Source organism: Phocoena sinus, chromosome 10, assembly GCF_008692025.1.
Source record: "Phocoena sinus isolate mPhoSin1 chromosome 10, mPhoSin1.pri, whole genome shotgun sequence".
NCBI classification, from domain to species: Eukaryota; Metazoa; Chordata; class Mammalia; order Artiodactyla; family Phocoenidae; genus Phocoena; species Phocoena sinus.
Genome location: NC_045772.1, coordinates 4526010 through 4553997, shown reverse-complemented (window position 1 = coordinate 4553997; position 27988 = coordinate 4526010). Strand labels below are relative to the sequence as shown.

At 56.2% G+C, this 27988-nt stretch overlaps 1 protein-coding gene across 4 annotated transcripts in view; it reads right to left on the bottom strand.

The window, feature by feature from the left end:
• Positions 1-914: 914 nt before the first annotated feature.
• KIAA0930 (KIAA0930 ortholog) overlaps positions 915-27988 on the bottom strand; it is a 45097-nt gene continuing 18023 nt past the window's right edge. For 2 of the 4 annotated variants that reach the window (XR_004351875.1, XR_004351876.1), the window contains exons 2-9: positions 17912-18063; positions 14093-14218; positions 13915-13992; positions 13506-13607; positions 12112-12252; positions 11336-11530; positions 7117-8574; positions 915-6756 (exon numbers count right to left, since the gene is read on the bottom strand). Coding sequence is in view for 2 of the 4 variants with exons in the window: in XM_032646397.1 (XP_032502288.1) it covers positions 6716-6756; positions 7117-7275; positions 8412-8574; positions 11336-11530; positions 12112-12252; positions 13506-13607; positions 13915-13992; positions 14093-14218; positions 17912-18063 (1157 nt within the window). In the remaining 2 variants the exon portion in view is untranslated. Of the gene's footprint in view, positions 6757-7116; positions 8575-11335; positions 11531-12111; positions 12253-13505; positions 13608-13914; positions 13993-14092; positions 14219-17911; positions 18064-18166; positions 18397-27988 lie in introns of those variants that run through there. The other 2 variants (XM_032646398.1, XM_032646397.1) reach the window with 2 other exon arrangements.

The following is a 27988-nucleotide window of genomic DNA, read 5'->3' as shown; positions in this document are numbered from 1 at the left end:
ATTGTAATATACTTTTGAAAGTTTTAGAATAAGGTTCATATCTTTAAAACATTCCTGAGTTATTCAGCACTTAGCTGGTTTTTAAGAGGTGTCTCCTGGTAAAGAAAATATTGTAAAGACTGAGTTACCCATCAAAATATTTTTCTTGAACTGACAACATCTGACGGAAACTGCTGAAGACACTAAGCGGGTAGGTACTGTGTAGAGGGGTGCGTCTCCACTGCGCTGAATGGCCGGGCTGGAGCAGTGGGTCTGCAGTGTGGTCCGTGGGGGCGGCAGCGGCAACACCCAGGAACCTGTTAGAGATGCCAGCTCTGGGGCCCCACCCTACACCCACCCAGCCAGATCCTCGGGCAGGGGCCCAGGCATGTGTTCTGGTTTTTATTGAGGTATAATTCACGTACTGTAGAATTCACCCTTTTAACGTGCAGTTCAGCTGTTTTTACTATATTCAGAGTTGTGCAACCATCACCACTATCTAATTCCAGAATATTTCATCACCAGCCGTCTGGGTTTTAACAGGTGTTTCTGACACAAGTCAAATTTGAGAACCACTGGGCTACATCTGTGCTCTCTTATGACTTGTTTAAAGATAATCTATGGAACACCCTTTGGGCACATATTTCAGGAGGAAACTGATTATCACAGTTGCCAGGAACTATGCCAGCCTTTGTACATGTCTCCAGCTTCATTGCATCTGGGAAGGTAGGTGGTGATTCTACTTTACAGTTCACAAAACCCTAAGGAGATGCAGCTTGTCGGGCTCCCTCCAGTGTGACTTGAAGGTATGTATGTGCCCATTGAAGGACTATGCTTCCTTCACTGGTTTCTGAAATTGGCTAAAATCTTTTTAGCAAAATTGTTTATTTAAATTATAATCACTAAAGTTTACTAAAAACCATGGTATTTCAAACTGAGCAGTCTAATTGTTTTATTAAAGTCAGGTTCCAGGATGAAAGACCCTTAACCCACAAATAGGAAAGAAGTATCTTGTTAATAAGCCTGTTGGCTTACGTGGAGGCCAAGTCAGGAGGGAATTTAATGTTGCCGTGGGCAAAAGCAAAGACATCTTTTGTTTGATCATCCGCAGAACAAATATTTTTCCTTCCTCATATAAATTTTCCAGCTGTTCTGTCATTTTAACAATCGAGCACGAAGTACAGCATGTTTACACATCCAACATGTACGTATATATACAGTGAAGCGTGTTATTGTCTGGAGTCAGTTACTTTACACTTACCCCTTCTGCCGGTATAAAATTCCCAAAGGTTTTCCCTTCCAGTCAACATTTTTTTCCTAAGCCAGGGCACGACAGTAGTTCCTAAAAGTGCATCTAGGTCAGAATAAAAACGCAAACAGCAGCACAGCCCTCAAGAGTAAGCAGTGAACAGGAATGCAGTTACTGCAGGTGTAGCTTCCAGGGTACAGACTGTCTCCCCACCTCTACTAATCGGGTGACTGTCTTAAAAGGACCTCCTCACTATTAACAACAAGGGGGCTGATCTGGGTGAGAAGGAAGTCGCCTTTTTCACCTACTAAACTGCCTCCTTTCTAGGTACCGTCTGTACGCCTTCCGAAGGGCAGGCTACCCTTGGTGACGCCAGTTCAGAGAATCCTGGCTCCGGTGTTTCTGAGAGAGATGTGCTGTGATGACCTTTACTCTATTTCTAGATTTGTGGAAGTGTCCCTTGCAGACCGCCCCCCTTTTTGTTGTCATTTTCTAGAACCTTCTACAGTGTCTTAGGCCTTACTTGTGCCCATCACCCTATGACGTAAGAGTGCACCTGACCACGGAAAGAAAAAGCCCCACTGCCTGAGAAGTGCTTCCACCTGCAGGAACCGGAGTAGGAGGCTCTGGCAGAGTCAGCCTGAGGGGCTGTGAGCATTCTCGGTGTCAACCCGATGAACCGGGGCTGGGAGGCAACAGCCAGCCACGGTCCAAAACCACCTTCCAGAAGACCAGTAGCTCATGCGAAGCCTGCCAGAACGTGAACTTGGGACTCCTTTTATTCTAGTCACTTTCCCACTTCCCTCAGGGCCTTTGCAGAGGTTCTCCGGCAAAGGCTTGGGAATTTTATAGTATAACTGACTTCGCAGGGGCTGAGAGAGCTGACCCTGAAACAATCTCTGATTTCATTTTGCAAATACAGCATCTGACCAAATTGTAGCTGCTGGCCTCCAGAACCCCTTGCTGACTCCCAGGCCTGCCAAAGCCAGGGTATGAAAGCTCCAAAAGAAGTTTAAGACACCTCTGGGGGGAAATTAAGGTTCAATCAGTAAATTAGCACACTGCTGTAATATCTGTAATCTGAAACACCCACTGGAGAAAAAAATAGGTACAGATTCATCAGAGAAGAAATAAATAATACCCAACATGCAAATCAACTTTCAAAAGAAATGCAAAATCATAAAGCACAGCTAGCAGCCAACCACAAACAACTGCTTAGAAATTATTTCTCTTGTATGTGGAAGATGGTTAATCCAGAAGCTGTTGACAGTGCTTATGGGAACAGCACTGCCAGTTAGATCCTAATATAGTCAGTGTATGCCGTCCTGGTGTTTCTGCTAAAATATATTTTGTAGAAATCGTTTTAGTTAGGCCTCGAAGTAGTGAAAAATCTCAACAGGTTTTCTTCGCAGGTTTACATATTCTCACACACACAACTCGTCTGGAGACCACAAAAGATTGCTATATACACCTAAATCGTCCAACCTTCTAGGAAGTGGGGGACTCAAGACGACGCTGGCAGCCGCTCAGCAGCGTTGGAGCGTCGCTGTTGGTTTTCATCTACTGAGCTCAGGGCTGGAACCGCAGCCACGAAGATGCCCGCCTGCCCTGGGAAGAGTAGAAAACTAAACACCAATGGCTCCACGCGGCTGGCTGCCTCTGCTTCTGAGGCTCTACCCGCTGTGGACTCCGAACCCAGCCCCAGGCCACTCGGTGTTCAAGTGATTTGGCTTCTGTGCGGTGTCCCGAGGAGTTGTCCAGGGCTGTCTGTTCCCGGGGCTCAGACGAAGGGCTGCAGGATTCCTTCTCCGCTGAGGATCACGTCCGTCAGTGAACAGGAACAAAGGTAAGAAGCCCCAGTGCACCCATCACCCGACTCCCGGGGGGCTGCTAACGCCTCCAGAGGCTACTTCCACTCCAGCTCCAGGGCCCGATGTCGGCTAGCATCACATCCCTGGTGGAGTCTGTGTCCCATTAGGGCGGCTATCTTTTTGAAGGGAAGGAATTCTGCTGTCTGATACGCAGAAGAGAGAAGGCCTGCGCAGGACTAACCAGTGTACTGGCAAAAGACACTTGGTTTTGTAACTGAATTCCAGCTACGTTGCAAAACCGAACAGAATTATCAGAGTGAAACCCATCACCGAGGCGCATTAAAAAGTTGACAGTTTTATAGGTAAATCTATATTTTCAAGGTAAATCTTTGAAGAATTTTGGCCGGCAATTTAAAACCCCCTCGTTATGATAACGTCGAATGTTGTTCAGAGGTCAGTCGTTAGAATGTACCAACTGCATAGGGACTTCCTCTGGAACGTCTTTTAAGAAATAAAGTTGTCACATCATTCTTCAAAAATCTCTACTGACTAGTTTGTCTGTGATTAAAACAGCAAAAATAGGTCCTGGTTCGATTCCAGCTAGATTCTTTGAAAAAAAAAAATCACACCAGGAACATGCCTGTCTGCCGTTACTATCATTGACAGAAACCTAACTGATTTCTGATGATTTGTTCACAGTCCTTGAGAAACCCGAACGTTAGCAAGGCTCTGACTCGCCAGAAAACCCACGCTATCTCCAGGTTGACTGGCTTTAGAATATTCTGCCCTTTCTTCTCTTTGACTACTTCTCTGTTACTTAAAAATAATATCCTTCTTTTGAAATAACAAGCCTCGGCTGTTTGCACAGACCACTGAAAGTTCCTTCCATCAGACATCGGAACGGAGACTAAACACTGCCTGGACCTTCGGGTGCTGAAGGAGATGGAAACAGAGAAGACACGGGTCTGACTCTAAAAAGAAGATAACTTTCTTATTAATGTCCTAAAAAGCTTAGAGGTTACAGGTTTCTTCAAAGGAAAACCGCACTTTAATTCCAATTCCCGTTTAAGAGATGTTCACGCGCTTTGGCTGTCCCCTCCTTATACGAGAGACAGGCGTGTTCCCAGAAAACGCAAGACGGCCCTACAGGAAGTAAGACGTGTCAACACCAGGACGCCCTGGGACGTCGGGGCCCCGGTTCTGGCCCCGTCACTTGTCACTCTGTTTCTGATGTCATTTGTGACCTTGAGAAAAGCAAAACTCAGAGTAACAGCTTACTGCCTAGTTACCAAGTGCCTCTAAGCATGTTTTCAGTTCAGTGTCAGAAGTAGCCTCTGGAGGATTTAAGACTGAGAAAGGTCGATTCCGCGGAACGTTCGTGCATCAGTCCTGGGGCAGCAGTGTCGAGGCTCAGTGTCGACTGGGGCCGGACGCCTGGGTTGGGCTCCCGTTGTCCCAACCTCTCCGTGTGTGGCTGCTCCCTCATCTCTGAGAAGCGGGTGCTGACAGCAGCTAAACGTTTAGCGCGGTGCCCGCACATGCCAGGTGCTACCTACGTTCACGCACTTTACCAGTGAGGCGTGATCTCTAAGACCGCCGTGGCCCGCACGTCTAAGCTCCGCAAAGCACGAGAACGCGTTCCTTGCAACCGGCCCTCAGTTACCCTTCGAGGCAGGACTTACGTTTGAGGAGGAGCCGATTTCTGGCTCCAGTGTGGGCGGACCCTTCTCGGGCTCCTCCCCCATGAGAACGGGGAGGGCGGCTGCACTGCCCACGTGCGAAACTACCTCATCCTTCCGCGGCAGACACGTTAGGGCTGCATTTCTCCCAAGAACTGAGCCAGAGTCTTCAGACCCCAGAAGCCCAGGAAGAAAAGGAGCCTGAAGGAAAAGCTGTAATTCAGCCGCCTCGGACACAGACGTGGCTGCAGAGTTGGGCTCCCCGGAGAACACTCACCTGGCACCTGGGAACACCGGGCCAGGCTCACGGCTCCCTGAGGCTCTCTCTGCTCCAACACTCTGGGGCGTGACCTGACCCTGCCGCCCTGAGACACAGTTTTGGAACGTGAAGCTGTGCGGGGAGCTGAGATGCAGCCGAGCACGAGCCGGGCACTGTCAGAGAAGGCAAGAACGTTCGCCCCGACCCCACCACTCGCCTCCCCGGCCTGGTGACCGGGGTGTGGGGTAGGGTGAGCGTCCCGATGGTCTGCCACGTGCCCTGAGCTGAGCTATGCAGGAGGGCTGGCCATCTCGCCCGGACCCGGTCGTGCACCGGGACCCTGGAGACTGCGGTGAGGTAGGTGGTATCAGCCCCATCGACAGGTGGGCAAACTGAGGCAGAATGAAATGCAGTAGCTCGCTTTTAATAACAGCATACAAAATCTGGAGAAGCCCCAAAGTAGTCCCCAGTTCCCGGAGCCCAGCGCAGACCCTTAGAACGCGCAGAATGGAAACGGACGGGAAAACGCGCCCCTCCTCCTCTCGCTCTTCTCCCCCAGAGGATCTCTAACCCTAGTACACCAGGAACCCTTCAAACACTCCTGAGGACGCAAGCAAAACAGAGCAGCAGAGACCCAGCTGACGGCTTATTCCCGTGGGCAGGGGAAACGCTTCTGTTCTCGAGGGGGCTCACGGTTTTCAGAAGAGCGCAATGTGTCACCACAGGTGGAAACCCCTCAAGCTGGAACGGGGCCTGACAAGCCACATGGAAGCCAGTTCCCCTTTGCCTCAGTGACTGGTCTGAGAAATGGGACCAGCACGCCCATTCAAAGGAAATAAGCGCTAAGAAACCAGGGAAGATGAAACACCCTATCCCCTCCCCTGGCCCCAGAGGACGGAGGTTCTGCCTGGAACCTTCCTGGGAGAACGCAGACCCCTCCTCGCCCTTTGGCAGGGACCCCACCCTTCTCCTGTCTGGCTACCAAGCACTCTCTCCTGCCCTCAGAATCCAAAGTCCGCAGGCCACGCCAGCTGAGGCGCAGGTGGGGTGGCTGTCTCCAAGCTGGAGGTGTGTGTGTTGGTGATGCTCTTTGGCTGGAAGCAAAGGCCATTCTGGCAGGATGGGGGCCTGTCTGGAACCGGGCACAGGCTGAGGTATTCCCAGCCCAGGGCAAAACCATCAGACAGCCGTGTTCCCCGCTCCCCGTGGAAACCCATCTACAACCAGGAGTAAACGAGGGAGGACAGACGACCGGGACTAACTTGGATGCTGAAGGTCATCGGTACAGTGTCACAAAATCTGAAAGCACTGTTCCTTAAGTGCTGACAGTCTGACACACTGCGTGCCCCCAGCCAGTGGTCTCTGCCTGCCGCCTGTCGGGATGCGTACGTCGGGTCCGTAGGGCTGGACTCTCTCTGGATGCTGGCTGCTCCTCTGCTCTCTCTTATGCCTCTTGGCATCTCTGGTCCTCTTTGGGTGCAGAGGGTTCTCCAGAGACGGGCTGAGGGTGCCGGGTGGGTGGGCAGGAGCAGAGCCAGCGGGGAGGAGAACGAGGCACTTCAGTTTGGGCTGGTGTTGGTGGAGCTGGCCCTGGCCCCGGGAGTCGAGTGGTCCCACCTGGCTCCGGCTGCGGCGCTGGGTGGTCCCGGAAGACCCCAGTGACGGTGGACAGGTAGGCACTTGGCAGCACTCCCAGGACTGGGCAGGGCTGGAGGCTCCGCGTGGGCCCCGCACACGGCTAGGTCATCAGGATGGGCTTCTGCCGTACTTCCAGGATGTCTAGGGCGGCGGGGAAGACGCGGGTGGTCACACCCCCAGTGCTCCATTTATGAAGGAAGCACGCCACGTCGTTCACGGGCGTTTTCTCTTCCACCCCTCGGGTAACTGCTGTGACCACCCTCCGTGCAGACGGGGAACGAATGGGCTTGGAGCAGCTGCACTGCCTGGCAAGGCCACGGGGAACGGGGAACGGGGCTCACGCGGGGGCTCTGGAGCCACTGCCTGGCACCGCCCTGCGGCCCGTCAGTGACAGCTCTGCCTCCCCCTCGACTATAACGGGGTGGGCGCCAGGGCACGGCCCAAGGGGACACCTTCAGGGGCCATGGTTTTCCCAGAGGTCCCACACAAAGTCAAAATTACCTGTTAAAATCCGGTGCAGCGGCAAAGTGACGTAGGTTAAATGTGCATAAAGAAGGAAATTCCCGTCTGTTCTGTTCAGCTTCAGCCAGGACCCGACCAGGGAGCGCCCCGTGCCGGACAGGGACCGAGACCGCAGGTTGGTGGCATTGTGCAGGTCGGCTGGAGGGGAGAAGGCCGGTCAGGCCCAGGCGGCGGGGAGAACACCTCCCATTCCAGGTGGCGCCTCCCTGGCCCAGCTCGACCCTCTGCTGGGCGCCCCATCGCCCCGGCCTGCAACACCCAGTGCCCCTTCCTGCCTATCCAGCCCAATCCTGCCCCTCAGGGCCCACCCCTCTGAGCCCTCCCTGACACCCCCCTTCTCTGTCCTGGAAAGTCTCCTCTGTGGGGTCTGGCCCATCGCCACACTGTGTCACTTCGCTGCTCCCCTCTGGTACTGTCTGTCACTGGGAGGCCATGGGGGTGAGGCTGGGATGACCTGTCACCATCGGCCAATCTACGGGTCGCCCGGGAAGGCAGGATGGGGGCTACGAGTGCTTTCCTGCTGGTCTGGAAGTAAGCCGAGGTGAGGAAGGCGCTCGCCCAAGCTCACTCGAGAGCAGGTTGAGGCCGGTGCCGGCGTCTCCTGGCCCTGGCCAGGGTCTCGTCCAGCAGGCCCTCTGCCTCTGGGTCCTGCCAGTCAGGACCGTTCAACGCCACAGCCCAGCTCCTTCAGATGGCTTCCCGCTGCTCTTCTGACGAACACGGAGCCGCCGCCCCGCCGCACGGCTGGCTGACAGCGGGGCCCACGTGCGCAGAGACAGCAGCGGGAAGGTGCAGGCCAGCCGGGAGACACTGCACACTGAGTGGCTGAGAACCAGGGCCTCTGCGACATCCGGGCCGAGACGCCCAGCAGGCTGCCAGACGGACAGGCCCGCGGGCTCGGGGAGGGAAGGTGAGCCCTGAGGGGACCGCACGGAACAAGGAGAGACCCTGAGGGATGCCCCCCCCACCCGGGGTTCCAGAGCGACCTGAGGCGACAGCATGTGCATGTGGACCACGGAGCTCCCCGCACCCGGCAGGCGTTCCCCCACCCGCTCGGCCGAACAGGCAGACAGTGATGTCGGGAAGGCTCTGAACCCCTGGAATCAGTGCAGACTGCCAGCTGTGCCTCGCACGCTGAGCGCTGAGAGCGCCGGGCTGGGGGCGCCCCTCGGTGGGCCTCTGTCTGTCTGTCCATGGCTCCGTCCCCGCCCGGGACGGCCGGCCCCCTAACTGTGCATGGGGGAAGGAAGCAGCTCGGGGAGGGGCGGCGTCACCTCCCCCGTCATCCTCCCGGAAGAGTTCCTCGCTGTCGTTGGCCGAGTGAGATTTCTTCATCTCTGCCATCCGGCTGCGGGGCACCTTCCTCTTGAGGGACGGGGAGAAGAAGGCGGGCCGGTGGTTGCGCTCGGGCGTTGGGGGAGTGCTGAAGGAGGTCACCTGGGAACAAGGGGCGAGTCACCAGAGTGGCCCACCGACCCGGGGTCCCAGTGCCCACCCACCTCCCGCCTCGGACGACAAGGACACCTGCCCTGCTGGGGCCCAGCGGGTGCTGGCTGCCAGCGCTGCCCCGGGAGGGACCGGGCTGCCCTCCTGTGGGCCTCAAACGCCAGTCAGAGGGTCGTCAGAGCCCAAAGCAAGCCTGGCCGCTGACGCGGCTCAAGCACCCACCACAGCACCGAACCTTCCCAACCTCCCACAACGGGAACCGGCATCAGCCCATCTGACAAAGAGGAAACTAAGGCGGGACAGCGACCCTGACGTGCCCGAGGTCACCCAGCAGGATGGTGGCCACACCGGGTTGCAACCCAGGTCTTCTGCCCCTAAGGCCATGCTCTTCACCCTGATTTCTTCTTTTGGCTACTGTGTCCCATCCCCCCTCTCTCCCAGCATCCTTTCATAGACGTGCAGTGGCCAAGCGGTCCATGCTTCCATCTCCTCCTCTCCTCTCTTCCAGCCACACTGCCAGTCACCACCCATTCTCCACACCCACTCAGGGTAGCACTAAGGACAGACAGGCACGTGACAGTGGTCCCTGCCCTCAAGGAGCTCACAGTCTGCTGGGGGCAAGAGACCCAAAAGTTGACAACCACAGACCGAATGTTGTTGTTGAGACAGAAAAACGGAAGCACAGGATACAGGGGAGCACAGAGGCAAAAGGAATCAACAGCCTGGGAAATCAGGAAAGGCTTCCCGGAGGAGATGCCGCTTGAGCTGGGTCTTGAAGGACGAGTAGGAGTTCGCTAGGTGAAGAAGGGGGGGAAGGGCGTTCCAGGCAGAGGGAACGTGGCCCATCTCCTCCCTCCTCCCCATGCAAACAAGAATCTGAGGAACAAGACGAGCTGGGACTGAGACTTCGGGAGCCCCATCAGCCTCCTCGTCACGGCTCCGACATCCACCAGAGTCCCGGCGGCCGCTGGGCTCCAGACGGTCCTCCCACAAGCCAGGGAAGGTTTTTAAAAGATAAAAAACAAACACCAGAAACCACAATACACACAGAGTCTGCATTTGTCATGCTCTGGTTACAAACGACCCCTCTGGAAAAGGGAGGGGACAAGCGACAGTGAGCACAGAGGTGGAGGGGGCCCGTGCAGTCCTGGGAGGTCAGGGCCTGCCACTGACAGCTGCGTGACCCTGGCAAGGCCCTCCCCTTGACCCCAGGCCTCCCTGCTACTATGGGCCAGGGACTTTCCCAGGCACCGTCTCCTTCACCCCCGCAGCCACCCTGAGCGAGAAAGATCATCACCCCCATTTGACAGATGGAAAATCAAGGCCCGGGCAGGTCTAGTAACCGATCTGTGGTCACTCGGCAAACAAGTGGCTGGAACGGGCACCCAGGTTTGTCCAGCCCAAGCCCAGGCCACGTCGTCACAAGGGGTTTCACGTACACATTCGTTAGGGCCTCAGTGGGCAATTTAGGACCAAGGAGAAGAATAAGCCTCCTTATCTCGACGGTAAACCACTATTCCCAAGACAACAGAGGCCCCTGCCTGGAGCTCTCACCCATCATCACAAAAAAGAGCATTTATTGTTTCTGTTCTGCTTATAAAACACATTCACTGCAGAAACTCCAAAGCAAAAAAAAGACATACAAAGAAGGAAAACCGCCATCTGACTACCTGGAGATGTGCAAGGTGAACGTAATTTTACAGAATTAGAAGTATTTCACATACGCGCTCCCCCGTCTAAGGCGCGCCAGCAGTGACGCGTGACTTACACGCTCAGGAGCCATTTTCCCAGGCAGACCAGCCGCCGTCCGCACAGCGGCTGTGACCTGAGGGCCCCATCTGATGCTCAGCGGCTCCTCTGAGCCCCCAGCACCTCGGGAGGCAGGTGTTTTCACCCCGTTTCTGGATGAGCAAACTGAGGCTCAGGAGAAGAGACCTGTCCCAGTTCACACAAGCAGCAGCACCTGGATTCCAGCCCCCTGGCAGCCCCTCTCCCGGAGGTGCCCCCAGTACCCTGTCTTCGTCCAAGACGCCCAGCTCCGAGCTGCCCCCTCTGAAGACCCAACTGGGGCAAAGCAGCCAGCGGGCTGGAGACTTGCCCCTGCCTGAGCCCTGGGGCCCCCTGGAGGCTCTGCAAATAAAGCTGCCACTGACCTCAGCGTCCCACCCCTGGGGAAGGACAGTGGCTAGAAAGAGCAGGGCTCAAAGGCTCAGTGCTGTCACACGAGAGCCATGTGACCTGGGACAGGGCAGGTAAATCAGGCAAGCCTGGGTCCCCAGGCCTGCAGACACGAAAGCTCAGGCCCGCCCACGGGCTGCTGGTGGCCTCCCAGCAGTTCAGGTGCACAACACCTTGTGAACACGTGGCCCGGGCAGAGAGAAGAGCTGGGCGGCCCCAGGGCCTCTGCGCGCTCCGGCTGATGCTGCCGGGGCGGGAGGGGAGGCTGGCTCCTCCTCACCCCTGGCTCACCCTCCGGGAAGGCCGGTCACGTGCCCACACTCGCCCAGCAGGTCCACTGAGGCAGGCGCCAGGACCCTGGAGACAGAGGCCCGCCGCAGCGGCAGCTCAGGGCCCAGGCGCTAACCTGCTGTGCGACCCTGGGCAAGTCACTTGCCCTCTCTGAACCTCGGCCTCCTCCCCAGAAGGCTGGGGATAATGACACCTACCTCACCGGGGGCTGTAAGGATCAGGGAGACGGTGGGAAGCAGATCTGAGGGACGGGAGGCCCCTCCCCGAGCTACGCAGCCCTTACCCGCTCGTGCATGGGCGAAGCCGGGCTGGAGTCCTCTTCGGTCCCGCAGGGGGACGTGTCACCAGTGGACACACGGCTGACCGCCATCTCGGCGTGGCCCTTGCCCTGTGGCCCCTTCATGCGCACAAACTCCATGTTGTTGTACTTGTAGAAGCCAAAGGACATCTTCTGTGCCATGCGGGCAGCCACACTCACCTGTGGACGGGTGGGAGAGGGCCTGAGTCAGGCAGGTAGGGATGCCCGCTCCCTGGGGACACGAGCAGCCCCTGAGGACTGCCAGCCCACCTCCAGGGGGACCGAGCCCTGGCTGACCTGGGCTCGCCCACGGGGCAGGGCAGTGCCGGGGCGCTGGGGATCCCCGGCTGATGCCCCTCTCAGCCCGATGACCATGCCCCACGCAGGGCCAGCACAGGCCGGGAAGAGAGCCCCAGCCCAGTGGGACCTGAGACCACCTCCCCTGTCCCTTCCTCCCAGGCTCCAGAGAGAGGACGTCCTCGGGACAGTGCTCAGCTGCGGGAGAGCGGCCCGTCCACCTGGACTCCTCTCCCCTCAGTTCAGTCTAGCAGGGGCTAATCCCAGGAGGGTCTTCCCTCGGGGTCCGGAGTAGGCCGGAGTGGGCTGAGACGTGCTGTAGAGAGCACAACACAACCGCCTAAGGGGGCTCCGGGGGGCTGCGGGCGCTCCGAGGAGGGGCAGGTACAGCTCCGAGCCGGGCGAGGGCAGAAGGGGGCCTAGGGGGTGCCTGCCCCTGGGCCCTGCACCCGCCCTGCACTCACGCGGTTGTCGTACACCTTCTTGAGCGCCTCGTAGCGGATGGAGCCCTGAAAGATGACCCCTTGGAATGTGTTGGATTTGTCACTGGCCACCAGCTCCACACAGACCATCTCTCCTTCGCCCACGGTCATGTCGCTGAACACCTGGGGTGGGGCACGAGGCAGAGACGGGTTCGTCGCCTGCCAGCTGCCACCACGCAGCCGCAGCCCGGCTCCCGGCCCAGCACCCTCTCACTGGCCCAGGGCGGACTGCTCAGGAACTCCCACTTTGCAGGTGGGAACGCTGAGCCACAGATGTCAGGGTATTTGCTCAAGGTCCCCCGTGGCTCCACCAAGACCAGCACAGAAAGGCGGACAGGCTACCGCGGGGTGGGGGCAGCGTCTACAAGGGGGTGGGGTTGATAACAGTGACTCTGGGACCGGAAGAGGACGTACCCGCCCTGGCCACCGGGAGGACACTGCCCCCATCACTCTTCCTCATGCCAGGGAGTTAAACGGTCCACGGGGACCGTCTGGCCCGCTTTCTAGGATCTCCTCCACCCCGGCTGTGGGCGCTCGGCCCACCCGCCCCGAGCTTCACGGCTCGCGTGCAGGCACCAGCTCAGGCGCCCGACGGATGGACCGCCCGACCGCCAGGGTGGCCTGCGGGGGACTCTGCACCCCGCCCCTGCTCGAGTCACCGCTCCCGGGGGCCAGCGTACAGGCCGAGCTCTGAGGTCACACAGACTGAGGTTCAAATCTCAGCTCTGCCACGGACGAGCCGTGCGAGCCTGAGATGCCTCAACACACCAATCCAATCGAGAAGAGCCCTGAAACACAGGCCCCTTCTTCCTGAGTCCTCCCAGGGCCCCGACCCACTCCGGTGGGTACTGGCACCGCTGCCAGGGCCTCGACAGGGGAGAGTGGCTGGACAGGAGCTGGCAGGGTCGCAAGTGGGATGCAGCTGGGTTCCGGGCACCCCACATTTCCCAGTCGAGTCACCTGCCTTGGACCCCAGTTTTCCCAACCTTAAAATAGAAGCTTGGTCCACATGACTTCTAGAGCCCCAGCCATCTTGGACATCCTAGGATCCCAAGGTGTGGAGGCCCTGATTCAGAGTTTAAGGGCCATAACAATGATTCCTCCCGCCTGGGAAGCACTCTCTGTAGGCGTTTACGGCGCATTTTCCCATTATTCATGAGCTCTTTGACCTTTCGACTCTGATGCCCATTTTACAGATGAGGAAACCGAGGCTCTGAGCCAGGTGAACTCACTTGCCCCGAGTCAAACAGCAGGAAGAGCGCAACCCCAGCCCAGCGCCCACCGCCTTTCTGAAGGCGTGTGGGGCCTGAGGGAAAAGCTTCTCGTATTCCCTCGTATTCCCTGATGAGGGGGAACTAGAGGGAGACAAAGCCCACCTCCTCGAAGCTGTCGATCATGAAGAAGATGTTGGGGTAGCTGATCTTGGATTCTTCCCCTTTGCTGTCCATGGGATGTTTACTGGGGGATGCGAACACTTGCTGAAAGAAAGGAGATGCGAAGGACTGAGTGTGGCCCCGGCCCTGCACCCAGACCAGGAGCCACTCAGTGGGGTGCAGTGTGCTGCCCAAGGCACAGGTCACCGCGGTCACACTGCCCAGAGCCAGGCCACGCTCAAGGTTGCCACTTGGGAAGAAGCCGTCCGGGATGACTGGTTTAGCGCTCCTGAGCAGGACGTAGGCCCCCGGGGGCTGAATGGACTTCTGGAGCTGGACGCTCACTTCGGGGCAGGGAAGGCAGCAGGAGGACTTGCCTCCCAAGTAAACACGGGGCGGCCAGAGGGCTCACCTGGGATTTCTTCTTATGGACGTGGATGTCCCCGCCATCAGCTCGTGTGCACACAGCACATGTCACCATGTAGTCCAGCTGGAAGAGAGCGCAGGACGGGGGTGTGGAGGGGTCTGCTGTCCCTCGGGGCCTTCTGACAGCCCCCCTCCTGGAGCCCTGCCCCGCGGCTCCCCTGTACCTTCTGCAGGATGAGGTTCAAGCAGACGCTCTCCTCCCAGTCGATGTCAGGGTCTCCGAGGCCCGGCAGCTTCTTGGAGTCCCGCCGGTACACCTCCACCTCCACCTCGGGCTCGGCCTCAGCCAGCTGCGAGGCCCAGGGCAGAAGTGAGTCCCAGCCCCACGGGGCCGTCTTCTCCCTCACCACTGCACCCGCCAGGTGCTAACACAGACGTGGACTCCAACCTTACTGCTGGGCTCTCTAGCTATGCGACCCAGAGTTCACCGAGAACTCAGCCTCCAAGGTTGTCCCTCAGGCCCTGCAGTGGGTGGGGGGGGGGGTCCCAGCAGCCTGTGCCGCCCACGCTGCTCTCCTCACCTCGCCTACAGGCGGCCCGTCCACCCATCCACCCTCCACCACTGGCCTAGCGCCGGCAGCCCTGGGGTTGCTATGGTGACCGGGTACCGCTAGGCTGCAGGGCGAGGAGGGGGCCGGAGGCAGCCCGGGCTTGCCGCAGAGAACCCGCAGCGCGCAGGCGCTGCGGTAGGGCCCGCCTCACGCCTGCCAGGGGCTTGCCTTTCTGTTCTTTTGAGCAGTGTGGTCAGAGAAGCTGCCTGGGAGCGGCTGTGTGGTCTCCTCACTCCCCCTCCCTGCCCACCTCGCACCCCCAGGCCTGCGGGATCTCGCCACATCGCTGCCCGCCGGCTGCCTTCCAAACACTACCGGCAGATGTGACATGGCCCAGCCCGGCAGGGCGCCGTCGTATGTGCGCCTGACACGCCCCTCCCGCTCTGCCTGTGCCGGTCCCTCCACACGAATGTCCTCAGTCCACTGCCGTCCCCTCTCTCTGTCCTACAACATTCCGGCCAGGTGTCACCTCCTCCTCTTTGTGGGTCCCCAGACACCCGCACTCTTCCCACCATCACAGCACCGACGGCTCCACGTGCCACTGGCCACGCTGTCTGTCCATCCCAACAGACTGCGGGCTCCCCGAGGACCGGGCCAAGTCTGAGTCATTTTGTGCTCCCAGTGCTGGGAGAGAGGCATCTGTACAGAGCTCACGGCAGGTGTTCGATGGAACATTCCAGCACGTGAACAGCTAGACTGCCACACACTCCCATGGACTCAGGCTCCCCCCTGACCTCAACAGCCCCCAACCTTCAGGAGAGCTCGCACGTGGCTCCGGGCCTCCCGCTTCAAACTCCTCAGTCCTGAGTCCAGGGTTCTTTCCCCGGGAGAAAGAGACCATCGTCTGCCCATTCTTTTCGCCTCCCTGCCCGGCCACTCTGGGAACACGCAGACCTGACCTCTCCCTGTTCCCGCCTGCCCGCCTGGAGAATTCAAGGCCAAGTCAGGCTAAGAAAACCCTCCCTGACTAGAGCCAGGGCCTCTCCAGGCACCGAAATCCAAGGCACAGCTAAGAGTCTCAGATGTGCCCAGTCCTTACTGGAGCCTCTGGTCTCCCTGCCTTTGAGAAAACACCAAGATTTTGCAAAAAAAAAAAAAAAAGTCATCTGTAATCTGAATCCCAGCAGATGCCAACAGGCCGGAGAGGTGGCGGACAGAAGTCGGAGCCCACAGCCCTGCTGCCTCCCGGCTGTCTGCCCCCAGGCTCCAGTCTCCCTGCTGGCGAACTGTGGAGGGAGCAGTGCCTGCACCCCCAGAGCTGTGCCGAGGACAGAGGACAGCGTGCCCATCACGGGAGACACCGGCTCCGAGGCACCCAAGACTCTCACCGCCCTCTGCCAGGGGACTCGTGTGGTCACATCGCCCAAACCTCTGGCGCCCCAGGTGTGTGCGATGGGACGGCCTTAACCCGGCCCCCTTTTCCAGGAGAGGCTGAGCCCTAGAGAGGAGCTGACTGGACTAGGTTACAAGGCCAGTAGGGGGAGATGATGCTGGACCGGAAGGGTGGATGTGGTGACCGGGGACCTTGGACCAGGCTCCCGAAGGCGCTCAGCTCAGGACCTCTCTACCCATACCTGCCCCCAAATTCCACCCCTCCATCCCTCCCAGGGCTCCCCCTGCCCACACTGAGTGTGGCTCGGGTCCCACCCAGCACCAAGGCCGTGCAGGCGAGGCCTGTGCCACAGTCTCTGGTCACCAGATCCAATGGCCCGTCCCCCTCTCGTCCTGCATCCCCACGCCTGCCCACTTCTGGAGCCCTCCACCTCTCCAGCCAGTCGCTCAAGGTCTCCAGCTGGTCCCTCCCACATCAGGCTGGCTCAGGGCTCTGTCCTAGGCCTCTTTGTTACTCCCCCGAGGCTCCCTCCTCTTCCCATGCCATCTTGGTGCCCATGGTCCCAAATCTGTAGCTCCTCCCTGACCTCTCTGCTCAGTTTCACACAGGAAACCCACTGCCTGGAAGACACCGCCATCTGGATGTCCCACGGGCACCTGCGACTCAACCCGTCCAACACCTGCCCTCCTCCTGTGTCCCCTCCAGATTCACCCCGGGCCCAAGCCGGAGACCTGGCTGCCAGGCCAAGTCTTCCCTCCGCCCCACATTCAATCACCTGAAGCCCTGCTAGTTAAGCCCACTTCCTGGGCCTTCCTCGGAGTTGGCCCCACCCCGACACCCCTCCCTCCGCCGGCTCGGCGCAGCACGGCAGCTCCTCACTTCTACTCTGACGCCCCCCAACCCTTCCCCCACCTACGCCCGAGAGCCTGCCACATGGAACTCTGACCACGTCCGCTTCGCCGGTTCGTCAGGCTCAGTGGCTTCGCAGGGCTCTGGGGGTAAAACCCGAATTCTGGTCACTACAGTTGCCACACTGTGTTGGCGCCACGCGACGCACTTCAGGGTCCCAGTGCCCACTGGCCCCAGTGACAACGCGGCCACACAGCCAGCTGCTGCAGACACCAGATGGACACCAGAGGACCCTGGCCCGCCCCTGGGCCTTCCTGCATGACATGCAGCCCGGCCAGACCAGCCATACGGCCGCCGGCATTGCCAGCCACCATGCCTCCTTTGCAGCGGGCACCAGGCCTGTCCATCTGCAGAAAACCCATCACGCGTCAGGCTCAAAGAGCAGGCACACGGCAGGGGAGGCACAAGCCCCAGGTAACAAGCCCCGGCCCGGGGCTGCAGGCCCTGCGGTGGGCACGCTGCAGAGACCTGCCTCCACGGCACTCCCGTTTCCGTGTATTTAAAGGGAAGCAACGTATTTCCATGTTTGGCATACAGGTTGCTAAAACATTTTACAAAATACTAAATAAAGCTTCTGAAAAACATGCAAAGTCTGTTCGATCAACTGCTCTACACAAACTTAGCGGATGAAACACCTGAGGCGACTCATTCCACCTGTGAGCCCTCGGCTTCCTCTTCTGTAAAGCGGGGATAATAACCCCTGCCCTGCTGAGTCGCTGGGAAGACACGAGATCGGGAGGCAGAGAGCTCAGCACCGTGTCGGGGGCGTGGTGAGCGCTCAGGGCCTGGTAGGCGCCAGCATCGTCCCCAAGCCGGCTCAACTGCCCGCGCCAGGGAGGACCCCAGCCGCTGGGGCCAAAATCTTCGCTCCCCCATTAAGTTACTAATTATGAGATGCGGCCACATCACCCAGCCTCTGCCCGTGTTTCCTCCAAGGTACTACAGTGATGAGAATCGCTGCTTTCCAGGGTCGTGGTGAAGATTAATAATGATGTCTATCTACACAAGCCCAGTGCATCCCGCCATCGGACGCGCGTGTGGCCATCCCCGCACAGTTCCTGAAGCCTGGCAGGTGCTAAATGAACACCATGTTCCCCTCTCGACTCGCACAAGGACTGCAGGGAAGCCCCTCTCTCACACGAAGAGCAGACCTCCAGGGAGGCTTGGCTGGGCCCCGAGGGGCCACTCACCTTCCGCCCGTCGACGGCGCCCTCGCTGCCCATGTACGCCAGCTTCCGGCGCACGTAGAAGAGCATGTCGTCCTGCCGCGGGGCCCACTTCTCCATGAAGTAGGTAGAGAACATCCAAGTCCAGAAGACGATACGGTCATCCTTGAAGCACCCTGCACAGGGAGGCCAGAGAGGAGTGAGGAAGGATGGGTCAACTTGGCCCCAGCCCCGTGACCTTGGCCGGGCCCGGGCCCTGTCCCCCACCCCGCCCCCGACCTGTGTTTCTGGTCAGAAAGCAGCCAGGACTGTGTGATGTTCAGAGCCCCCTTTTCCCTCACACCCCACCACGGGGCACCCAAAGAGGCTCAAGGCCACGAGACCCTCCCCCCCCGCCCCCCATGGCACAGTGGACTCCAGCCTGTGGATGAATCAGCAGCTTCGGTGGGGAAGGAAAGACGGAATCAGAGGGAACGTCATGGGCAGGCTGTCTGGCTGGGAGCCGGAAGGGCTTAGGATGGGAGATCTGTCAGGCAGGCACCTCCCTCCCCCCATCCCCACCCCAGGCTGCCGCAGCTCCCACGGAGAATCCGACTTAAAGGAACAGCTGCCCCTTTGCTAACCACGCTCAGCGGCAGGCAGGAAGCAGGGAGGACGTCCACCCTACCCTCACCCTGGCGCCACGGAGCCTCTCGGCATGCCAGACTGACTGACTTCTTTTTATTACAAACAGGATTCCTTTATGATAAATCTTTACGGTACTCTTTCCCACACAAGGAGAAAAAGCCCACAGGCTCTGGTAGGAAGGACTGTTTCCACTCCAGCTCTGCACTTGCCACGTGACAGCGGGCAAGCATCGCAGCCTCTCTGACCCCAGGTTTCTGGGGGTGAACACAGACTGAGACCATGGGCGTGGAGAGCCCGCGCCTGGCACAGAGTGGGACCCACAAAGGCGGGTGTCTACACAGATCCGACAAAATTCCAACATGTGCTGCAGAGCTGTTTCTTAGAAACCCAAGATATTAAATTGCTCCTGGTTTCTTTCTCTTCTCCAGAAACTGCTTTACCACCGTGACTGAGCCCTCGCACTTGGGTCCTAGAAGGACCTGACTTAACCCAACCCTGGAGGCGGGAACCTGGGGGCCGCTGATGCGGGGCTCTCCCTTGTCCCCACAGGTGGCACAGGGACTGGCCAGGCCCCCTGACTTGCAGCCCATGCCCCCTCCTCCAGGGAGTCGGCCATCAGGCTCTGGAAGACTGAGCCGCAGGCAGAAAACCCCAGCCTTTGCTTACATCACCATGACCAGAGACCCAGGCTCCACACCAGCTCCTGCCCTCTGCCCTCTGCAGGGCTGCCACGGGCAGTCTGCAGCCCGCCCACTCCCACGCCCTGCCTGGCTCCCATGCGAGGGAAACAGAAGGGTCCTCGTCAGTGAGGCGTCCAGGTCAGCGAGCCTGATTAAGACAAAGGCCACCCATCAGCCTTGACGGCAAAGGCTGGAAGAGGCCACAGGACTGACGGCCGCATCCGCAAGCTGGCAGGCAGCAGGTGGAATGTCGCCGCCGTCCGCACCATTCTGCATCACCGCCCGGACGTTCCTGCCACACACCTTTTCGACAGGCAACGCCCAGTTCACGCCCCTACAGACCCCTACAAAACTAAGCAAAGGGGCCGTGTTATTCCGAACAAAACAGGAACTCTCCCGTGACTCTGTTTACTCGCAGCTCCCTCAGCCCAAAGCCCAGCAGAAGGCCCATCAGGCGAAATGCTCAAAGACTGCCCACGCCGACTGCTTCCTGGCCCCGCGGGGGGTACAGAAGTGACAAGCAGTGGGTCAGGTCTCCAGTCCCCACCACCTGCCACAGTGAATTACAAGTTCACCATCAGCGTCACTCAGGGTCAAGCGCTGCCCCCCTCGGGCGGCACTCTCTGTTTATTCTGCAGGCAGAAGGAACCTCGAGGTACCTCAGGCACCCAGATGGTTACGATTTGTTACACATTTGCCATGTTGAGTGAGCACCACGTAGAGCTACGCAGATCATCTCACTAAACTCTGCCTGCATTCTGTTACGTCTACTGCCCCGTTTCACAGACGCAGCTGACTCTCAAGAGGTTAAAAAGGAGGCCAAGATCACAGAGTTAGAACCCGCCAAGTCCTCAGACCTGTCAGACCCCCGCGCTGACACTCTTGGAAAATGCTGGACCCAGATAACGAATGCAAAGCGCTTAGCAGGCAGCTGGCAACCCCGGGAGCGCGATGAGGGAGGGGTTCTGGGGTTGGGGGAGGATGCAGGGTTTGCCTGCAGGAGTGGAGTGCTGGAGGTGGCACAAAGTGCATGCCACTGTATTCTCTAGGATTCCACGTGCCGCCAGGCCTGGCCCAGTGGGGGCCACACAAGGGGTCCCGTGTCCCTGCTTTAAATGCTGAAAAATCACTTTCTTCACAGCTCATCCGGCCCGGTTAGTGAGGGAGTCTGCAGGTCCCAAGAGTCTGAAGCAGACTGCATGCCAGTACTTCCTCCTAACACAAAGGCTCAGCTCACACAGGGGCTGCTGGCGCCCAGCCCGAAGGTCACCCCGGGCCGGCTGCCGGCCCCCCCACCCCCAAGGGCCACTCCCAAACAACCTCTCAGAGGGGACCAGCCCACCCCCCGTACGCTTCCAGCCCACGTGGCCATCAGAAAGTCCCCCTCACTGCCAGCTCCCCACCCGGGCTGGTGCCATCACCCCTAGAATGCACTGGTTGCCCCTTCCACTCCCATCCGACAGTCTGCCCTCCACACCACAGCCACAGGATCTTTATTTAAAGATCGTTCCCTGCCCCCCTTAGACCCTTCCCAGGGAATTCGGAATAAAACCCAAAGTTCTGAGAAAGCTCTCCAAGACAGCCCCTCCTCGCGCTGCTCACCAGCCCTGCTGGCCTCCTCCCCCTCCGATTCTCTGCCCCGGTGCCTTTGCACAGGCGTCTCCTTCCTGTCATTCCAGCTGCAGCTTAGACGACTCTCACCTCTTCAGAGAGCCTCTCCGGACACCACATTAAATGTGGCCCGAGGGGCTTCCCTGTCACAGCACCTTGTTTTACTGCCATCATCACCACTGGTGTTTCATATCGGTTTGCTGTCTGTCCCCCACTGCATGAAAGCACCTCAGGAGGAGGGACTTGTGTGGATGACCATCAGATTTCAGTGCCCAGAGCAGAGCCAGGCACATAGCAGGCGCTCGATAAATGCTGTGTGAATAAATGGGTTGTCCCAAGTTAACAGGAAGCAGGTTCAGTGAGGTGGGTGACTTGTCCAGGTGACCACAGCAGGGACGTGGCCCAGCCACTGTCCACCTGAGGCCTGGGTGCCCCACGCAGGACACAGGGCATGGACTTGCCACTTTATTTCAGTCGCAAGGGCCCTGACTTAGAAAGATCTTCCGAAGATGCCCCAAACACCACACGACACGAGGGCTGCAGCCCCCTCACTTAGCTCGCCCAGGCTCCACAGGCAGGCTCAAAGCAATGGCTCCACAGGCAGGTGGGCCTGTCACATGTGCTAAGAAGACCCCTGGGCGTCCAGACAGGGCCCACCCCGACCCCGCCTTTCTGAGCACCTGCAGCCCCTGTGCGCCCGGCAGGTGCAGGTTGGGAGACCCAGCACCAACACGCTCCGAAAGAAACAGGGGGGCTAGACGTTCGCTGTCAGCTGTGGACACCACACGGATGTTATCATTAGCGTAACTACTTCAGTACCAATGACAAACTCATTGTCATTGAGTAGGAAGAAACTCTACTCTCTCAGGGAAACCCCACGCACCTGCCTCTCTCACCCATGAGGTGGGGAGAGGCCTGCTAGAACCATCGCCAGGACCAGCCGTGGGCACCACACCCAGAGACGCTGGCAGAACAGACACGCAGACCACGGCCACACCCAGGACACCCAGTTTAAAGCCAGAAGAGAAATCGCAAAGGTCAAGAGCTGCCCCCGACCCCAAGCACTCAAACTTCCCCTCATGCCCAAGAGAAGCATGGCTGAAATCAAAAGGAACATGAAAACCAGGGGAGGGAAATTCACAATAAATAACTAATGTCCATGTAATAAAGAATTCACGGGGCTTCTCTGGTGGCACAGTGGTGAAGAATCCACCTGCCAATGCAGGGGACACGGGTTTGAGCCCTGGTCTGGGAAGGTCCCACATGCCGCGGAGCAGCTAATCCCACGCGCCACAGCTACTGAGCCTGTGCTCTAGAGCCTGCGAGCCCCAACTACTGAGCCCACGTCTCACAACTACTGAAGCCCATGTGCCACAACTACTGAAGCCCGCGTGCCTAGAGCCCGTGCTCCGCAACAAGAGAAGCCACTGCAATGAGACGCCCGCGGACCACAACGAAGAGTAGCCCCCGCTCGCTGCAGCTAGAGAAAAGCCCGCGCAGCAACGAAGACCCAATGCAGCCTAAATAAATAAATAGACAAACAAACCAAAAAAATAAAGAATTCACATCATAGCAAGTTATGAAAGAAAATGCATAAGAGCCCAATAGATAAATGGGTAAAACACCAAAACAGGTAACTGCCAAAAAGGAAACATAACCACTTAACAAAAATGTGGGAAAATATAAATCTCACTAGTTTTTAAAAATTCACATTGAAAGAACAAGTTGTCCTTTGTTTTTGTTTTTTTTTTGGCCACGCCCCACAGCCTGCAGGATCTTTGTTCCCCAACCAGGGATCGAATCCGGGACTTCGGCACTGAAAGCATGAAGTCTTAACCACTGGACCACCAGGGAATTCCCCAAGTTGTCATTTTTAAGAAGGCAAATTTGGTATTTTAAAAATACCACTTAGGACTTCCCTGGTGGTGCAGTGGTTAAGAACCTGCCTGCCAATGCAGGAGATAAGGGTTCAAGCCCTGGTCCGGGAAGATCCCACATGCCGCGGAGCAACTAAGCCCATGTGCCACAACTACTGAGCCTGTGCTCTGGAGCCCGAGAGTCACAACTACTGAGTCCACGTGCCACAACTACTGAAGCCCGTGTGCCACAACTATTGAAGCCCGCATGCCTAGAGCCTGTGCTCTGCAACAAGAGAAGCCACCGCAATGAGAAGCCCACACACCACAAGGAAGAGTAGCCCCCGCTCGCTGCTACGAGAGAAAGCCTGCACGCAGCAACGAAGACACAACGCAGCCAAAAACAATAAATAAATGAATAAATAATTTAAGAAAAAAGAGTGCAAAAAGAAAAAAAAAATACCGCTTAGGAAAACCGGCAGATTCGACAAAGTTAAACACATATTTACCAGTGATTCAGCCATTCCCAGGTACTTGCCCAAGAGAAATGAAGCATGTGTCTGGCACAGACACTGGTATACAAGTGTTCACAGACACTTTGTCCCTAGTAAACCCAAACTGGAAACCAGGAGGAGGTACACGTGAAACATGACGTAGCCACTCAATGTTCCTGGCAATAAGAACAAACCACTGATCCGCACTGCACTACGGATACATCTCAAAATCATCACGCTGAGTGAACGTCAGGCACAGAAAAAGCTACACCTGAAGGGCCGCGTTCACATGACGCTTCAGAAAAGGTACAACTACAGTGACAGATGCAGACTGGGAGTTGCCCCAAAACGTTCTGTTTCTGGTGGTGCTTTCACAACCATCAAAACTCATCCAACTACTTACTTTACACGGACACAGTTTATTTTACATAAATTATACTCCAATAAAGTTGATAAAAAGTTACGAGAGCCAAAGCTGGGAAGAGTACATTGAACTGGGAGCTCTCATATATGGCTAGAGAACAAAAATCACTCTATCCTTTGTGAAGAGCAAGCGAGCATTTTCCTGCTTCTGTGAATCTATCTTATGGAAAAGAAAAAATAGGAGTAAAGTAAATAAAGGCCTTTTGCAGAAAGACATTCTCTCTGTATCAGTGAGAGCAAATAATATGACAATAATCATAATAATAAGGAAGGAGAAAAAGAAAGTAATATTCTGTAATTACTGACATTCAATCCAGGTAAATTATGCTGTGTGTACTAAACCTAATCTCCGTCAGTCTTTTAAAAGGATGCCTATGAAGACAAGTAGGTACATGGAAATGCGTGTAATACGTTTGGTGAAAGAGCGGAAGCTCAGGCTGTACACACACTGACCACAACTACATACGTCACACGCCCGAAAGGCAGGAGCTGCTCTACCTCACAGGAAATATGTTTTCTTTTTTCTTTGTTTTTACTTTTAATATGTTGTGGGTATTTTTGGTTTTTTTTTTTTTGCGGTACACGGGCCTCTCACTATTGTGGCCTCTCCCGTTGCAGAGCACAGGCTCCGGACGCGCAGGCTCAGCGGCCATGGCTCACGGGCCCAGCCGCTCCGCGGCATGTGGGATCTTCCCGGACCGGGGCACGAACCCGCGTCCCCTGCATCGGCAGGCGGACTCTCAACCACTGCGCCACCAGGGAAGCCCTGGATTTAATGTTTTTAATAGTAAGATGACACCACTTTTTCCCATGAATGTACGACTTTTGATGAATGTCATAAGGCTCATTAAAGTGAGAGGAGGGGGACAGAGAAGGGACTCCCCATCTTCAGAGGGAGGAGAGGAGGGTGGGATAGGAGACAGTCCAAGTCCAAAAGCTAGGAAGGGTCAAGGTCACAGAGAGAGTTCAGACTCGTGGAAGCACAGTACAGCGTGTGGATCTACAGCCAAACATATCTGAGTTCAGGCCCTGACTCTCCTGCCCCCCAACCAGGTGGCCAGTGCACCCCTCTGGATCCCAGGAACTCCATCTGTCAGAGGGGTCTAACCTGCCACCCTCCCAGAACCAACAGTGAGGACGGGGGGCGGGGGGAGAGGCCAATACGAAAGTCCTTTGTAAGCCGTAAAGTTCTGTCCACATGTACATTCGGGGGGACCCTCTGCACTGCTGCTTCGTGTGTCTCTGTCGGCAGTGTGGCTCGCTCAGATGAGGTCATGGATCCCAAACCTGCCAGTGTCCCTAAACTACGTGGTGCAGTAACTGTGTGAACAGACACATGAGGGGTAACTGGACCCTTGTGTGGCCTGTGAAATCAGTACCAGCTTTTCCCAAGACCTGTCCAGCAAGAAATCCCCTGGGTCATAAACCCTGAGAGCCGCCAGTCCAACAGAGAGCTCCCTAATCTCCATGACTCTCTCCATCCCTGTCTCCCTGCCATCTGGCCACAGGGGCAGCAAATTTCCGGACCCTTGAATCCAGTGGATGACAGACTTAGGGGAGAGATGCAGCCCCAGATGCTGAGCCACTCACTGGGGCAGCACCACGGACAGCTCCATGCCCCCAGGCTGCTCCCTGCTGGGCTGTGGTCCTTACAATCTGTTCTCATAATCCATGGTAGTTATGTTCTATAAAGTAGCCACAGACACTGAATTAGCAAATACCGAACGACTGCTCCTAGGGAAATACAGGGTTGAGTTCCTGCAAGTCTCTGGTTACAATTTCGTCCACCGATCGATATGTATAACCTTGTTTTACATGTTTCTGTTTAAAGACACCTTATTTAATATATAGTTGGGTTATTAACATTGAACTCCAGGACACCAGCACTGTAGCTCGTGCCTGAACGAAGCTTATCTAACAGGTATATTCTCCATAAGGCCCATCACAGCCTTCTCTTGCTTGAGACTATACAGCACTTCAGCTTTAACGCTTGGGGCCACTTTAAACAGCAAAATCACCACCAAAAAGCACAAAAATGCAAATACATGGCACTATATAGACCACAAAAATGATGAGTTGAAACAAGGAGGCGTGGTGTCACCTTGCTCAACCTCAGCTGGGACCGTGCACCTACCTCGGGTGACTCAGAGTTTCCCACCACTCTGCACACGTCTGCGATTAACCACAAAAGCACCAAAGGTACTGACGACTTCAGGGGGTTATGGATAAATTTCTGTTGAGTAGGTAAATCTGTAATACAGAATCCGTGAATAATGAGGATGGGCTGTATCAGAAAAACTGGTATCTTCCAGCTCGAAATGGGACTACGGGGATCCAGCCACCTCCTCTGCCTGCAGTGAGTGACCTGCTTTCACAAGCTACCGGCTTTGAACTTCAGAACTGGGAGAGCCCTTTATAGACTAGTGAGTCTGGGGACGCACGGAGGAAGGCACGCAGCTGTGTGAGGAGAAGAACCCGCGCCTCCCAGGCCCAGCTCCGTGCTCTACAACCACCCGGCCACAGATTCTCTATCTCATTCTGCATGACACCGAATGGGGGATGTAATCGTGCCAACAGCTCAACAGCACTGACAGTGATGACGGCCCACGTTTGCCCTGCACTCTACAGTTTATAAAGCCCTTTCACCTGTTACTTCTTCATGGCAACTTGATGAGGTGGGGATAACCTCAGTTTAGTTTAAAACCTCAGTCTTTGGTTTAAAAATAAGGCAGGGCTTCCCTGGTGGCGCAGTGGTTGAGAGTCCGCCTGCCGAAGCAGGGGACATGGGTTCGTGCCCCGGTCCGGGAAGATCCCACGTGCCGCTGAGTGGCTGGGCCCGTGAGTCGTGGCCGCTGAGCCTGCGCGTCCGGGGCCTGTGCGCCGCAACGGGAGAGGCCACAACAGTGACAGGCCCGCGTACCGCAAAAAAAAAAATAAATAAATAAATAAGGCAACTGAAGCTTGGGAATCCAGTGGCTCGATAGCATCTGGGGCTCAAACCCTGCCACTCATATTCTTTCCAAGGTCCCAGATGTAGGCATATGCGCCTGAGTCTTCAGCAAGTCAATCTCTTTACGGTAGTGACGTCAAAGATCACTGAGCACAGATCACCGTGGCAAGCATAATAATAATAGAATATTCAAATCATAGAGGGAGCAATTCTAACTAATTTGATCTATTAATTTAACATGACCCAATAGAAAATGTCAAGAGAATGTTTTAAAATAAGAACAGCCAGGAAAATTCAGAGTGATGTGGGATCAAGATTCTTATCAGATATTAAAACACACTAGAAAGCTAAATCCTCATGTCACCATCAACACAAACTACACAACCCTTCCGCGTTGCAAACAAAAAACCCACAGACTGTTGGCTGCCTATCCTGCCACGTGGATGAGGTCGACTTGAAGGCTGGAAAAGGGCCAGAGAGAGTGGAGATAGGAGAGGGAGACAGTGGGGCCACTCAAGTCCTTAGTATTGGGCATTCCTAGTCTTCTGGAGGCTTTAGTTTTCAACTCTTCTACAGATTGTCAGCCAAAAATTTTGTTTATTTTAAAAAATTTTTTTTATTGAAGTATAGTTGATTTTACAAATTTTTTTATTGAAGTATAGTTTCAGGTGTACAGCAAAGTGATTCCGTAATATATACATGTACATATACATGTGTATATATTCTTTTTCAGATTCTTTTCCTATAGGTTATTACAAATACCGAGTATAGTTCCCTGTGCTATATAGTAGGTCCTTGTTGGTTATTTTATTTTTAAAATTTTTTTAAATTAAAAAAATTTTTTTAATTATTTATCTTATTTAGTTTTGGCTACGTTGGGTCTTAGTTGACGCACACAGGATCTTCGTTGAGTCACGCGGGATCTTTCGTTGCGGCACGCCGGCTCTTCATTGTGGTGCATGGGCTTCTCACTAGCTGTGGCGTGCGGGTTTTCTCTTCTCTAGTTGTGGCATGCAGGCTCCAGGGCGCGTGGGCTCTGTAGTTGTGGCACGCGAGTTCCAGAGCGCGTGGGCTCTGTAGTTTACAGCACAGGGGCTCTAGTTGAGGCGCGTGGGCTTAGTAGTTGAGGCACGTGGGCTCAGTAGTTGCGGCGCGCGGGCTTAGCTGCCCCGCGGCTTGTGGGATCTTAGTTACCCGACCAGGGATCGAACCCATGTCCCCTGTACTGGAAGGCGGATTCTTAACCACTGGACAGGGAAGCCCCTTTGTTGGTTATTTTAATAAATTTCTTATTGTCTAAGCTACCATGGATTAGTTTCTTCACTTCTAACCCTAAGAAAGAACTCAAGAGTCACCCAACTTTAAGGAAACAAACCAAAAACCCTCCCTTAATCCCACATCACCTCTAGCTACTGTCTCACCAGAAGCTGTCTCCAGCGGAAAGTTTTCAGTCCTCTCTT